The sequence below is a fragment of the Schistocerca nitens genome, chromosome 4 (assembly GCF_023898315.1).
Source record: "Schistocerca nitens isolate TAMUIC-IGC-003100 chromosome 4, iqSchNite1.1, whole genome shotgun sequence".
NCBI classification, from domain to species: Eukaryota; Metazoa; Arthropoda; class Insecta; order Orthoptera; family Acrididae; genus Schistocerca; species Schistocerca nitens.
This window is the reverse complement of record NC_064617.1, coordinates 172,849,653-172,863,869: the sequence shown is the minus strand read 5'-3', so window position 1 is coordinate 172,863,869 and position 14,217 is coordinate 172,849,653. Positions and strand designations below refer to the sequence as shown.

Genomic DNA, 14,217 nt, shown 5'->3' with positions numbered 1-14,217 from the left:
AGGACATCACACACATCCATGCTCGAGGCAGGATTCGAACCCGTGACCGTAGCGATCGCGCGGTTCCAGACTGAAGTGCCTAGAACCGCTCGGCCACCACGGCCGGCCAACAAATTTACAAGTAGGACTAAGAAAGATTAATATGATTTATAATCAACATACCAAACAGGAAATAGTACAAATTAACAGTGAAAGCATAGAATCAGATGATAGAGATTTTGTATCGGGGAAGTTGAAGGCAATAACGGGATGGACAGAAAAAGAATCAAGCAGAAGAGTAAAAATGGCTTGGAGAGCTTTTAGCATACTAAATAGTGTTTTCAAAACTAAGCTTCCGATGTTTCTGAAAATCACAATTCACAATAAGTTTGTAGTATCAGTATTTACCTATGGCACTGCCACACAGACAATGTGAAAATCAACCAAAAACTGTGGGCAGTTCATCAAGCAACAACATGGATAGATATAGCTGGAAACTGTAGCGCAAGGGGAAGTGAAAATGAGGCTTTCATCTGTAATGGATGTCAGATGGCTGATAACAATTAGACATAATTTTTGTTAGTTTCAAATAAATCTAAATCTGTGGTGGGAGGTGTTGAACAACTACTAGAACTGGGATAACGTGGGGTAATACATGAGGAACATAGTGTCTAAACATTTCAACAGCATACTGACAACTACTGGTACAGCACCTCAAATGCTAACCCCTTTATCAGCTACCTATAGGAAACTTTCCTTGCTACCAAAAATACTGAAACCTTTGTATGGGTCAGCTCCACAATTAAACAACAACCACATGTTATGTTGATCACCCAGTAGTGAATCATCCTCCTCCACTCAATACAGCAAAATTCATGGCTGCTTCACAATCTACAACTTGTGATCTCCTCAACTCTGAATAAATGAGAGGCCCTGCCTAACTTTCACTCCTACCTTTATTTTCACTCCTGTTCCCAAGGGAAAAAATTGGTTTATTACTTCCCAATACTCTGTTCCCACCACCTCACTATAGTTCAGTTTATGAGTGCATGACTCAATCTCTCTGAGGGCTCTAACTGTAATCTGAGCTGCATAACTGAGCTTTTTCAAATTTTAAGCTTGATAAACTGGATAGAAATAATATTTACCTGTCCACAAGAATTTCATTAACAGCTCTTTCTAAAACTACAATTGATTTTATCTTTACCACAACGTCTATATCATATGCAAACAAAGCAAACTCAGCATGTGGGAAAGTTATTGTTGAAAAGTTATTAATATACACACAAAAAGGCAGAGGCTCCAAGATGGAACCATAGTAATACTAAATGCATAATTAGTTCCCATTCAGAAAAGACAGACAGCTTAATGCAGAATTGTTCCTACTGGTGTCCTTTGTTACATGTTAGACAGGACCTGAAACATTTCGCAGAATTTCCTGTAACACTATGATATTCTTAATGATATTACTTACAAGTTTCTTTCTGGATACTTAAAAGTATCTGGTAATTTACACACTCAAATGCCTTCAAAAAAATCACAGAATAAATCATTAGCCAATAATTTATTATCTAATGAATTCAGAGTATTATCACCATGTAAGTAAATACACTGTTCATTATAAAAATCCATAAGGAATTCAGACTGTGACTCAAAGAATATTTTACCTAATGGGTCATTCATAATGAATTGTTTGTCAATGACTGTGACTGATGACATAATACACAAGGTGATCAGTTATTTACTGTTTCAATACTTTTATTTTAAAGTTTACTAACTGAGCAACATATTGGCTTCCTGTTACAGTAGAACACCATACATTTGTAACAACTCATTTGTAAATCTCAATTTGATTGTGCTCTTCAAATGTGTAATGACAAACACATATAGTGCAATATGGCAGCATACATGAAAAGTATTTATTCAGTTATGTATGCACGATAACAAGTAATCTTGTCAAATTGAAGTCTGCCAGTTAGATGATACACTTGCATGCCACAGGTGCGTTAAGCGATGTAAAAAGAACTAAATCCACCTGATGGTGGTGGCATGACTGTAGGTCTACCAAAGTTTGCAGTATCACACGACTGCTTTGAACAGTGGACTGCTTCAGTGTTGCTTGTAAGAATAATGTTTGATGTGTTAGTGTGATGAAGGTAGTTATGGGCAACAGATTCAATTTCGAGTTTGGAATTATTAATGCGGTGTTTGTTTATCGTTGAAGAAATAATTCTAGGTTTCATTTTTTGTTACTTATGGATATGGCAATGACGTCCACGATTAGGTCCTGCATACTGCAGTTGGGGATGACATGTTGATCACCATTAAATTGCTACAGTTGTTCAGTCTAATTGCCTGCTCAGTATGCGAAGTGTGACATATATGAGATGAACTAAAGATGCTGCATCTCGGACCAGGGACCAGGCTATGCGGCACTGTCAGCAGGACAACTTATGGTAATCCATCCAGAAGGGTTCATGGTGGAATGTGATTAGTAGGTATTGTGGAGTTCGTTTCTCCTACATTGGTGAGGTCAGGTTCTTGATATTAGGTACACAAGTGAGTTTTGGTGTTGTAGCACCATGGACTTTGTTTTAACTACATAGGTCAAATGAAGTATTTGAGCTTTGTTGTTTTGTGGTACCTGGGATTTCATTTGAGATATATATGGTAAGTGATATTTTCAGCTTTGTTTGGGTTTGTGGTATTGTGGACTTCATTTGAGTTATCTTGCTCAAGCACAATTTTCGATACATGTTTTTCCAGGTTTTTAAATTGAGGCTTTGTTTAATGTTGAATTATTTGTTTGTTTGATTCATGGGTAAGTATTTGTTTTGACATGTCTTCACTATTAAGTTTGTACCTGTCCAAAATCCCCTAATTCCTATGGTTGTTCAATTAGTTTCATGTTGTTTCTACACGTCTTTATTTTGTACTATTTGTACTTATTCGTGTGTGTATAATGTGATGTCATGGTCTGACATCTTGATGATGTCACAGGTCAAAAGCAACAGGTGGTACCACAATCTTCAGTCATTCCCATGGCCACTGTAATGCATAATGGACTTTAAAATAAAAGTGACTAAAGCAGTACATCAATGAGTTTTTTGGTGCAATATATTACCTGTAATGCCATGGTCAAGTAAGTACTTATACATTAATCCCTCAAATTTTGAGAATGCTGTAAAAGTGAAGTTGGCCAGCAGGTAAACTGTATTCCTTATAGTTTTCTTATAGTCCGGTTTAACTTCAGCATACCGGAGAAAACGGAGACACATTCTCCTGCCAAATGATTGGCTAAACAGGCAATTTCAATTTACTAAACTCTGTGGAATACTTTGTAATTAACCCTGATGATATTTCATTATAACAACTATAATTCTGGATATCTGGTGTAGTGTGGTTCACACAACTAACTGATAATTTGCATGTTCCATAGATGATACTGGTAAAGCAATATCTTGCTATGATGTGGAATGAGTCAGTGAAAACTATGGCAACATGCTGATCACTTACATAACTGTTTTTGTATTAATCTTGTGCTACATTTTTTGTACTAAACTTTGTTCGACCCCCTCCCGCCTCTCTCTTTCCCCCCCAACCTTTCCCTCCTGTCCAAACACACAATGTTGCTATGTATTCAGGACACAAAATCTTAAATGCAGCTGAAGAATTTCTCAAGCAGATATAGTTACAGTTTGTGTTTTAAGCCATGTTGCCAAAGATCTTTATGGTTGAACATGTCATTCCTCCCGCATCACACTATGTTGAAAGAAATCCCAGTTATTTAATGAAATGTTTCCAAAAGGTATTGGAGTGGCAAAACATATACTTATTACACACTACTGTGTAACAGAACTTTCTTCGTCAATCAAGAGTTGCCCCACAATATGAGGTCATAAGTTTTAGTGAATGAAAATTTGTGTGTGGAGAACGGAAAGAATGACTATATTAAACACCTCTCCACATGCAGTAATTCATCTAATCTTGTATTTGCAATCTGTACGGGAGCAATACAAAAGGAATTTGGATGTAGGCTTTGGAGGGATAGTTGGCATCTATATTTCTAAAATTTCCGTGGATCTTCCCTATGGGTCAAGTAAGCTTGTGATTTTTCTCTCTATTTTTTCCTGTAATCAAATTTTTATGTTATTCACAAATTGCAACACCTTCCAAACTTTTTACACTAAATTAGATAATAGAAGCATGGTCTGTTCCAAATGTACTTCTGACCAAAAAGTGATTCTGGTAGCTGGAGTCCAAGGTTTTTGTTAATCACCCACTAACACACATTTCTTTAAACCTACGAGAAATGAAATACCAATTTTAATAGATGTACCTTTAAAACTTTAACATAACGAAACATTTTCTTAAAAATTTTCATTTCCAAAAATGCTGAAACATTTTTTTTTTTTTTTAAATTTCTGAACAGAAACCAAACACCAATTTTTTATAGTTCTAGCTTCAAAATTGTCTTAATAGCAACATATTTTAAAAAGCCATTCATCCTCTATTTCACCCCATTAGGACTGCAATTTCAAACAATTCCTTCTTAAACATTGCCTATAATATAAGATCCACACCATCCAAAAATTTCAAATTTCTATCCTTAGTGGTTTGAGCTGGTTAATAATGAGACAGTGAATTAGTCTGGTTCCATTCCACCCCCCTTAGTGGTTGAATTTCCAAAAACAGTGGAACATTTTTTTCCCCCTGTCTAACTGATAAGCCAAATACTAATTGTCATAGGTGTAGCTTTAAAAATGCTTTCACAATGAAATATTTTCATGAAACATTTCAGCCCCCCCCCCCCCCCAACCCCATTTCACCCCCTTAGAGGTAGAGTATCCAAAAACACTGAAATACATATTTTTTTTATTTCTAACAGAGAAGCCAACTACACATTTCCATAGCTTTATCTTCAAAAGTGTTTGCATAATGAAATATTTCCATAACATGTTCATCTCCTATTTCACCCCCATACAGGTTCAGTTTCCAAAAACAGTGAAAAACATATTTTTTATCTCTAACCAAAAAGCTAAGTGCGAACTTTTGTAGATTAGCTTAAAAATGATTTCATAATGAAATATTTCATAAAACGTCCTGCAAAAAAGAGTTAGATTTTCAAAAACACTGAAAGGGGTACTTTTTTATTTCCAACCAAGAAGTCAAATACCAATTTTCATAGATCTAACTTCAAAAATACTTCAGTAGTTCTTTTATAATGATTTACTTTAAAAAAAAAATTCGCCTACATTTTACCTCCATACATGTTAAATTACAAAAAATTCAACGAACACATGTTTCTTTTTTAAATTTCCGATCGAGAAACCAAAAACAAATTTTCATAGGTCTAGCTTAAAACTGTCTTAATAGCAACATTTTTTTTTTTTCAAAAACCCTCTCATCCCCTGTTGCACACCCAGATGATGAGGGGGGGGGGGAAGCCGATTTCGAGAAAATGCCTTCTTAAACAATGCCTACAGTTTAGAAACTTGAAATTTGTGGAGGGTGTTGATCATATCTTCAGTAATTTGGGATGAGCAATAACGGGTCATTAGTGAGTGAGTGAGTCACAACATTGTCTTCAGATAAATGTGAAGAACAGGTTTTTTACAGATGAACCTGAGATGATAAGCCTAGCTGTAAAGGCTCGCATCAAGTAGACTATTCTGGCCTGACAGCCCTATGTTATCATCTAAAAATATGAAGTGCTGGTTAAAGCATGTATATATCTGTGCTTAAAATTATCTGCTCTTCATTCTACTAATCTTTCCCTTCTTTGTATTTGCTGTTGTCTCTATTTTGTTGCAATGTGACTACCCTCTTTTAATAACGCATTTGTTTCAATGTCTTGGTTACTTTCCTTAATATTTGTAATATTTACTTTAAACAGCTAGAGACAAAATATCAGGCATGTCTGACAGATATAGCTACAAGTTGGGGTCACCAGAAGTGTTCGATACCACCCGTCGGCTGTGACCCGTGATGTGAGTCTATTGTGGTGTGTGACGTCACGATGGCGCCAAGTTCAGTTTGCAAGTGTCGTGTGTTTGTAGATGTCTTGTTGCGCTGTCGGTGGTGTTCTGTGGTGGCGTGTTAGTAGGTTGCGGGTAAGGTTTTGTTGTTGGTTTAGTGTGCAGTTGTGATGTGGTTTTAGGTGGCGTGTCATTTCGGTTAGGTGGCGCTCTCGGGTGGTATTTGTGGGTTGTGTGGTGTGTGTCGTATTGGGTTCATTTGAGTTGCTGACGTTGTTGGCTGTTGTTGTGGTTATAAGTGAAGATTAGTGGCATATTGTGCAGTGAGTTGATGGTTTAATTTTTGGTTTTTTCTATGGTAATGTAGTGTTGTATGTGGTTTGTTGTGTTTGAATTTTTGAGAATACTTTTTTATGTCATTATTAGGAGTGGATATGACCGATAAAGTGAACAGTTTTTGGCTGTGGGGTATGATGGGTGACACTGCCATGTCACTCATCAAATTACTGCAGCTTTTTGGATTACTGGCCGAGCTGGTGAAGTGCTCTGTACGTGGTGAGTATATGAAGCTAACGAAAGTTCCGGCATCTCGAACCAGGGACGGCTATACATTAAATACAGGAGTAAGTTGGGTGGGCCTGGAGTAAAGGTTGAGACTGATGAGTCACAGTCTGGTAGGAGAAAGTATGGGAGGGGTAAGCCTGTGGTTGATTTATGAGTGTGTGTGTGTGGGGGGGGGGGGGCTGTGGTATTCGGGTCTGGTTCTTCTGAGTGTGTGTTTAGGGTTGTGGAAAATCGTACGAAGAGGGAGTGGGGTCTTATAGTGAGCTGGGTCGGGAGGATTAGAACCAATTAGTTGTTAATCACAATGTAGAGTTCAAGAATTATGAGAGTGAGGCCTGTACAAATACTATAGAGGGGTTTTGGGGGGCTGTTAAATCTGTAATACGGAGGGGGAAGAGGCGCTCTTCCAACCTTCAGGCTCATTTAGATGAGTACTGTTGGCGGAACAGCGTCCCTGAGGGGTACTGTATTTTTGGGGCTTTCTTAAGAGCTGTAGTAAGATGTACAGACCCAGGGTTGTGGGTTAGTAAAGTTTTGGGGGTGGGGTGTTGGCTATGGCTCTGGGGTGGGGGGTGGGGGGGGGGGTTGGCGAGATTTGTGGAGGAAGGTGGGTGTGGATTTTTTTTTTTATTCTGTTGGTGTGTGTGGGTGTGTGTGTGTGTGTGTGTGTGTGTTTGTGGTATCCAATCTAGTAGGCAGTGCCGGAGCTTCCATGTGGTGAGTTTTCGTTGTTTTTCTACATGTTTTTATCTGGTTAGATGATTTGTGGATCATGCGTCAGGGGGGGCGGGAATGTGTTGCTGGTATTAGTGAGTTGGTTTCATGTGTTGCTGTTGACCCTGTGAGGTCAAGGGAAATGATCAATTCCAGATTTGGTGTTTTCTTGTGGTTTTTGAGGTAGTGATGATTGTGGGAGTGGTTGTAGGTTTTGGGGTTTATGAATTGGTATTGATAGGCCCCGTTGACCTATATAGGTCAAGGGAAGTGTTAGATTCCATTGGATATTGTTTCTAGTTGATTTTGTGAATGTTGTGGTCGGTTTATTTTACCGGTTTTGTCGTTTGGTTTAGTGGCGTGTGTTTATTGTCAGTTTGTCCCCACCCAAAAATATGTGTTTGTAGGTTTTTGATCTGTTTTCGTATTTGTTGTCATGTTTACATAATGACATCATAGTCGTGATATGGGAGTAGTTGTGAATGGTCGTTTCCGCCACATTGGTGACGTCATTGGTCAAAGCAGACGGGTGGAATTGGATGTTTCTGTTAACCCTACAAGTTCCCTTTCCACCATACAAGATACAGTTACTCAATGAGTACACCACGTTTTGACACATCCTGAGTTACTTTTGAGGAGGGAACTGTTTTCAAATATGAGGACAACATTACTAGTAATTGTGTTAAATTCTTGTCTATGTTATGATCAATGTCAACATCTCTCTTGTTCATGTATTTGGAAAGTTTCTTAGAATACTCACATTTTTGGACTATTAACTACTCTCCTGTACTTAGGTTTGTAGAGATCCTTACAGGTTACAGATTCTTCCAGTTGCTTGACACACTGCTACTGTTATAATGGATTAGTTATGAAATTTCAGTACCAACAAACACTTCCAGATATTGCTCTATGCAAAATAGTTAAGATAACTGGGTTTGTGACGAGCAATATGCACCTTTCATTCTGCACACATTACACAAAATGGAGATGGTGTTAAATTTTCAAGTTTATACACAGCTTTTATTGGCATTTGATGTACCTACCCAATGCAATACACTCCATGACTCCTTGGGGAGTATAAATATAGATATAAATTTTAATATTGAACACTAGGTATGCACCTGCCACACTATACTAAACATCAGACCTAACAACTGACACGTACTGCTGGATCTGCTTCACTGTAGCATTCTGCTTCCACCAATAACAGCTGGTGATCACTATTTGTAGGGCTTGCATGGACAAACTATTCAATGGGTATATGACAGAACTTCCTGGTGTCAAATGGATGGGTTGTATCAATGAAAACAATCAAACTAAATTTAAAAAGCCAACATCGTCTTTAGATGTAGTATCTTGAGAGCATCTTAGTCGCCTAAATTGCCACAATTACACGCAATCAAGGTCCCACCTGAAAAGGACCCTGCGGTAATTGGCGTCACATATTCTTATGAATGAGTGCCCTCTTTGTATGGAACTGAGAAAACATTAGCAGTTAATTTATAATGAGCCTGATAATTCGCTGCACCTCTTGGATGCAACCCCACATATCCAGTGTGGAGAAGGATCCATCCACTTGTTGGGTGTCATAATGTGTAAAAATTGGTCATTGTTGTTAACACAAATTAAGTGCTGAGCAGTAGAGAGACTTTATCTTGTTGTTGTTGTCTTCAGTCCTGATTAGAGATTAGATTAGTTTTCGTTCCATAGATCCGTGCTGAGGAGATCCTCGTGGATATGGAACATGTCTTTTTTTAAAAAAAAAAAAAAAAAAGCTGAAATAACAATACTAATAGTATGAATATATACAATACATCATTTGTTTCTATTAAAAAATTCGTCAATGGAGTAGAAGGAGTTGGCCACTAGTAAGTCTTTCAGGCTCCTTTTAAACTGATCTTTATTTGTAACTAAATTTTTTATGTTTACTGGCAAATTATTGAAGATGAATGTTCCTGAGTAGTGGACCCCTTTTTGAACTAAAGTAAGTACTTTTAAGTCCTTGTGCAGATCATTTTTGTTCCCGGTATTGTATGTATGAACTGAGCTGTTTGTTGGAAAAAGAGATATATTATTTAGGACAAATTTCATTAATGAGTAAATATACTGAGAGGCAGTAGTTAGTATACCCAGTTCTTTGAAGAGGTTTCTACAGGATGTCCGTGAATTTACTCCACAAATAATACGTATTACACGCTTTTGGACTCTGAAAACTTTTGTTTGACTTGAAGAGTTACCCCAAAATATTATACCATATGACATTATGGAATGAAAGTAGGCAAAGTATGCAAGCTTTTTCATTTTTATGTCGCCTATGTCTGCTAACACTCGAATTGCAAATACAGATTTGTTAAGGCGTTTCTGCAGGTCTGTGGTGTGCTCTTCCCAACTGAATTTATTATCAAGTTGTAATCCCAGGAATTTAAGACTGTCAACCTCTTCTATCTGCTCTTCTTCGTATTTTATGCATATGCTGGGTGGAAACCTCTTACAGGTTCTGAATTGCATATAGTGAGTCTTTTTGAAATTTAATGTCAGTGAGTTGGCTTTAAACCATTTATTAATATCCATGAAAATATCATTAGCAGATCTTGCTAGAACTACACTTGACATACTATTTATTGCAATACTTGTGTCATCTGCAAACAAAACGAACTCTGCTTCTGGCAGTGTAACTGATGAGAGATCATTAATGTACGCAAGAAAAAGCAATGGCCCTAAAATGGATCCTTGTGGGACACCACATGTAATTTCTTCCCATTCTGATGATGACTGATGACTTAATTCACTAGTCCCTTGCACTGACACCATTTGTTTCCTGTTAGAGAGGTATGACTTGAACCATTTTGCAGCACTGCCCGTGACACCATAGAATTCTAATTTACTTGAAAGGATGTTGTGGTTCACACAATCTAATGCCTTTGACAAATCACAGAAAATACCTGCTGCTTGTAATTTGTTATTTAATGACTTAAGTACATTTTCACTGTAGGTGTAAATAGCCTTCTCGATATCAGAACCCTTCAGAAATCCAAACTGTGTTCTTGATAATATGTTATTTGTGGTCAGATGGTTAAGCAGCTGGCTGTACATTACTTTTTCTAAAATTTTTGAGAATGCTGAGACTGGTTTGAAGCAGCTCTCCATGCTACTCTATCCTGTACAAGCTTCTTCATCTCCCAGTACTTACTGCAATCTACATCCTTCTGAATCTGCTTAATGTATTCATCTCTTGGTCTCCCTCTACGATTTTTACCCTCCACTCTGACCTCCAATAATAAACCGGTGATCCCTTGATGCCTTAAAATATGTCCTACCAACCGATCCCTTCTTCTAGTCAAGTTGTGCCACAAACTTCTCTTCTCCCCAATCCTACTCAATACTTCCTCATTAGTTATGTGATCTACCCATCTAATTTTCAGCATTCTTCTGTAGCACCACATTTCAAAAGCTTCTATTCTCTTCTTTTCCAAACTATTTATCGTCCATGTTTCACTTCCATACATGGCTACACTCCATACAAATACTTTCAGAAACGACTTTCTAACACTTAAATCTATACTCGATGTTAACAAATTTCTCTTCTTCAGAAACGCTTTCCTTGCCATTGCCAGTCTACATTTTATATCCTCTCCACTTCGACCATCATCAGTTATTTTGCTCCCCAAATAGCAAAACTCCTTAACTCCTTTAAGTGTCTCATTTCCTAATCTAATTCCCTCAGCATTACCCGATTTAATTTGACTACCTTCCATTATCCTCGTTTTGCTTTTGTTGATGTTCATCTTATATCCTCCTTTCAAGACACTGTCCATTCCGTTCAACTGCTCTCCCAAGTCGTTAGCGGTCTCTGACACAATTACAATGTCATCGGCGAATCTCAAAGTTTTTATTTCTTCTCCACGGCTTTTAATACCTACTCCGAACTTTTCTTTTGTTTCCTTTACTGCTTGCTCAATATACAGATTGAATCACATCGGGGACAGGCTACAACCCTGTCTCACTCCCTTCCCAACCGCAGCTTCCCTTTCACGCCTCTCGACTCTTATAACTGCCATTTCGTTTCTGTACAAATTGTAAATAGCCTTTCGCTCCCTGTGTTTTGCCCCTGCCATCTTTAGAATTTGAAAGAGAGTATTCCAGTCAACATTGTCAAAAGCTTTCTCTAAGTCTACAAATGCTAGAAACGTAGGTCTGCCTTTCCTTAATCTTTCTTCTAACATAAGCCGTAGGGTCAGTATTGCCTCACGTGTTCCAACATTTCTACGGAATCCAAACTGATCTTCCCCGAGGTCGGCTCCTATCAGTTTTTCCATTCATCTGTAAAGAATTCGCATTAGTATTTTGCAGCTGTGACTTATTAAGCTGATAGTTCGGTAATTTTCACATCTGTCAAGACCTGCTTTCTCTGGGATTGGAATTGAAGTCTGAGGGTATTTCGCCTGTCTCATACATCTTGCTCACCAGATGGTAGAGTTTTGTCAGGACTGGCTCTCCCAAGGCTGTCAGTAGTTCTATTGGAGTGTTGTCTACTCCCGGGGCGTTGTTTCGACTCAGGTCTTTCAGTTCTCTGTCAAACTCTTCACGCAGTATCATATCTCCCATTTCATCTTCATCTACATCATCTTCTATTTCCATAATATTGTCCTCAAGTACATCGCAATTGTATAGACCCTCTATATACTCCTTCCACCTTTCTGCTTTCCCTTCTTTGCTTAGAACTGGGTTTCCATCTGAGCTCTTGATATTCATACAAGTGGTTCTCTTTTCACCAAAGGTCTCTTTAATTATCCTGTAGGCAGTATCTATCTTACCCCTAGTGAGATAAGCCTCTACATCCTTACATTTGCCCTCTAGCCACCCCCGCTTAGCCATTTTGCACTTCCTATCGATCTCATTTTTGAGCCGTTTGTATTCCTTTTTGCCTGCTTCATTTACTGCGTTTTTATATTTTCTCCTTTCATCAATTAAATTCAATATTTCTTCTGTTACCCAAGGATTTCTACTAGCCCTCATCTTTTTACCTACTTGATCTTCTGCTGCCTTCACTACATCATCCCTCAGAGCTACCCACTTTTCTTCTACTGTATTTCTTTCCCCCATTCCTGTCAATTGTTCCTTTATGCTCTCCCTGAAACTCTGTACAACCTCTGGTTCTTTCAGTTTATCCAGGTCCCATCTCCTTAAATTCCCACCCTTTTGCAGTTTCTTCAGTTTTAATCTACAGTTCATAACCAATAGATTGTGGTCAGAGTCCACATCTGCCCCTGGAAATGTCTTACAATTTAAAACCTGGTTCCTAAATCTCTGTCTTATCACCATATAATCTATCTGATACCTTCTAGTATCTCCAGGATTCTTCCACGTATACAATCTTCTTTTATGATTCTTGAACCAAGGGTTAGCTATGATTAAGTTATGCTCTGCACAAAATTCTACCAGGCGGCTTCCTCTTTCATTTCTTACCCCCAATCCATATTCACCTACTACGTTTCCTTCTCTCCCTTTTCCTACTACCGAATTCCAGTCACCCATGACTATTAAATTTTCGTGTCCCTTCACTATTTGAATAATTTCTTTTATCTCCTCATACATTTCATCAATTTCTTCGCCATCTGCAGAGCTAGTTGGCATATAAACTTGTACTATTGTAGTAAGCATGGGCTTTGTGTCTATCTTGGCCACAATAATGCGTTCACTATGCTGTTTGTAGTAGCTTACCCGCAATCCTATTTCTTTATTCATTATTAAACCTACTTCTGCATTACCCCTATTTAATTTTGTATTGATAACCCTGTATTCACCTAAACAAAAGACTTGTTCCTCCTGCCACCGAACTTCGCTAATTCCCACTACATCTAACTTTAACCTATCTATTTCCCTTTTTAAATTTTCTAACCTACCTGCCCGAAACTATAATTGAGAATGGACAAGATAAAAACGGTCCAAATCATGTTGCACTATACATGACAGAAGGACTCTACTCTGACTCAGGATGCATAAATGTTCATTTGACATGACCCAATGGCGGAATTTTTAAGAATGACACTGATGTTGTTGCATGCTTTGTGTGCCATGAATGATTACGTTAACTGACGGAGGATTACATTTCATTTTCTCAGTATCTGACATCAACAAGATGCCCCTCCAGATACAGGTAGTGCAGAGCTTTCTTGGTATGAATGGATAACAAGTGGCATAACAATACTCCAAAAGAAAACTTTTACAGAAATATTTGACATAAAAGTTTCACACTTTTAAAGAAAACGACAAGTTTCTTAACATGTAGAGGCTTACCCTGCGTGTAAGCGTTGCAGCGTATCATACTCCCCGTAACGACGAAAACCACATAAATTAGGCGTAAAGTACAAGACATTTTTAAACACACTCAATAAAACAAATGCACACAAAAAAATTACACATCCAAACAGTAACACCCACTAGTACGTCACATCACACAGTACCCGCCCTGAAATGATTACCAACAGAACAATTCGCTGACCAGAGATCATAATACCTAACAAAACCACTTGTGTCTGCAGACAGCAAACCTTGGTGCCTATCGGGTGATCCGATGGTCTGCGCTCAGCTGACTTCGGATTTGCACTTTGCATCTCGTAGCGTTTTTCAAGTGGCAGGCAGCGAAAGCATACTATATTGTTCTGTGCACTGTTTGCGTGTTTTGGTTATTGTGCGTAGTTTAGGTTAATAAAACTTTCATTCCGAAAATGGAAAAATATAGTCGCAGTTTGTGCCTTTCCACAAAGGGCAGTAATAAAAGCTTATATCGCCAAATTCCCCAACGTACAGGCATGATAGATAAAATATTCGTAAAAATTAACAGTAATTATAGCCTTTTTTTCACTTTAGGGGAATCACCTGAGAAGCTGGGAAAAACAAGTTTCTATTTAACGTGCATGGTCTTTCTGCAGATTACATTTGAGGGCTTTCATATAGACTGTTTCACTTGCATATATGCAAT

General features: G+C 38.0%; 1 protein-coding gene across 1 annotated transcript in view; it reads right to left on the bottom strand.

Moving 5' to 3' along the window:
• The window catches only part of LOC126251426 (melanotransferrin), a 149,031-nt gene extending 135,304 nt beyond the window's left edge, over positions 1-13,727 (bottom strand). The window contains exon 1 of the mRNA XM_049951842.1: positions 13,533-13,727. Coding sequence (XP_049807799.1) covers positions 13,533-13,611 — 79 coding nt within the window. The 5' untranslated portion in view covers positions 13,612-13,727. The remainder of the gene's footprint in view (positions 1-13,532) is intronic.
• Positions 13,728-14,217: the final 490 nt, after the last annotated feature.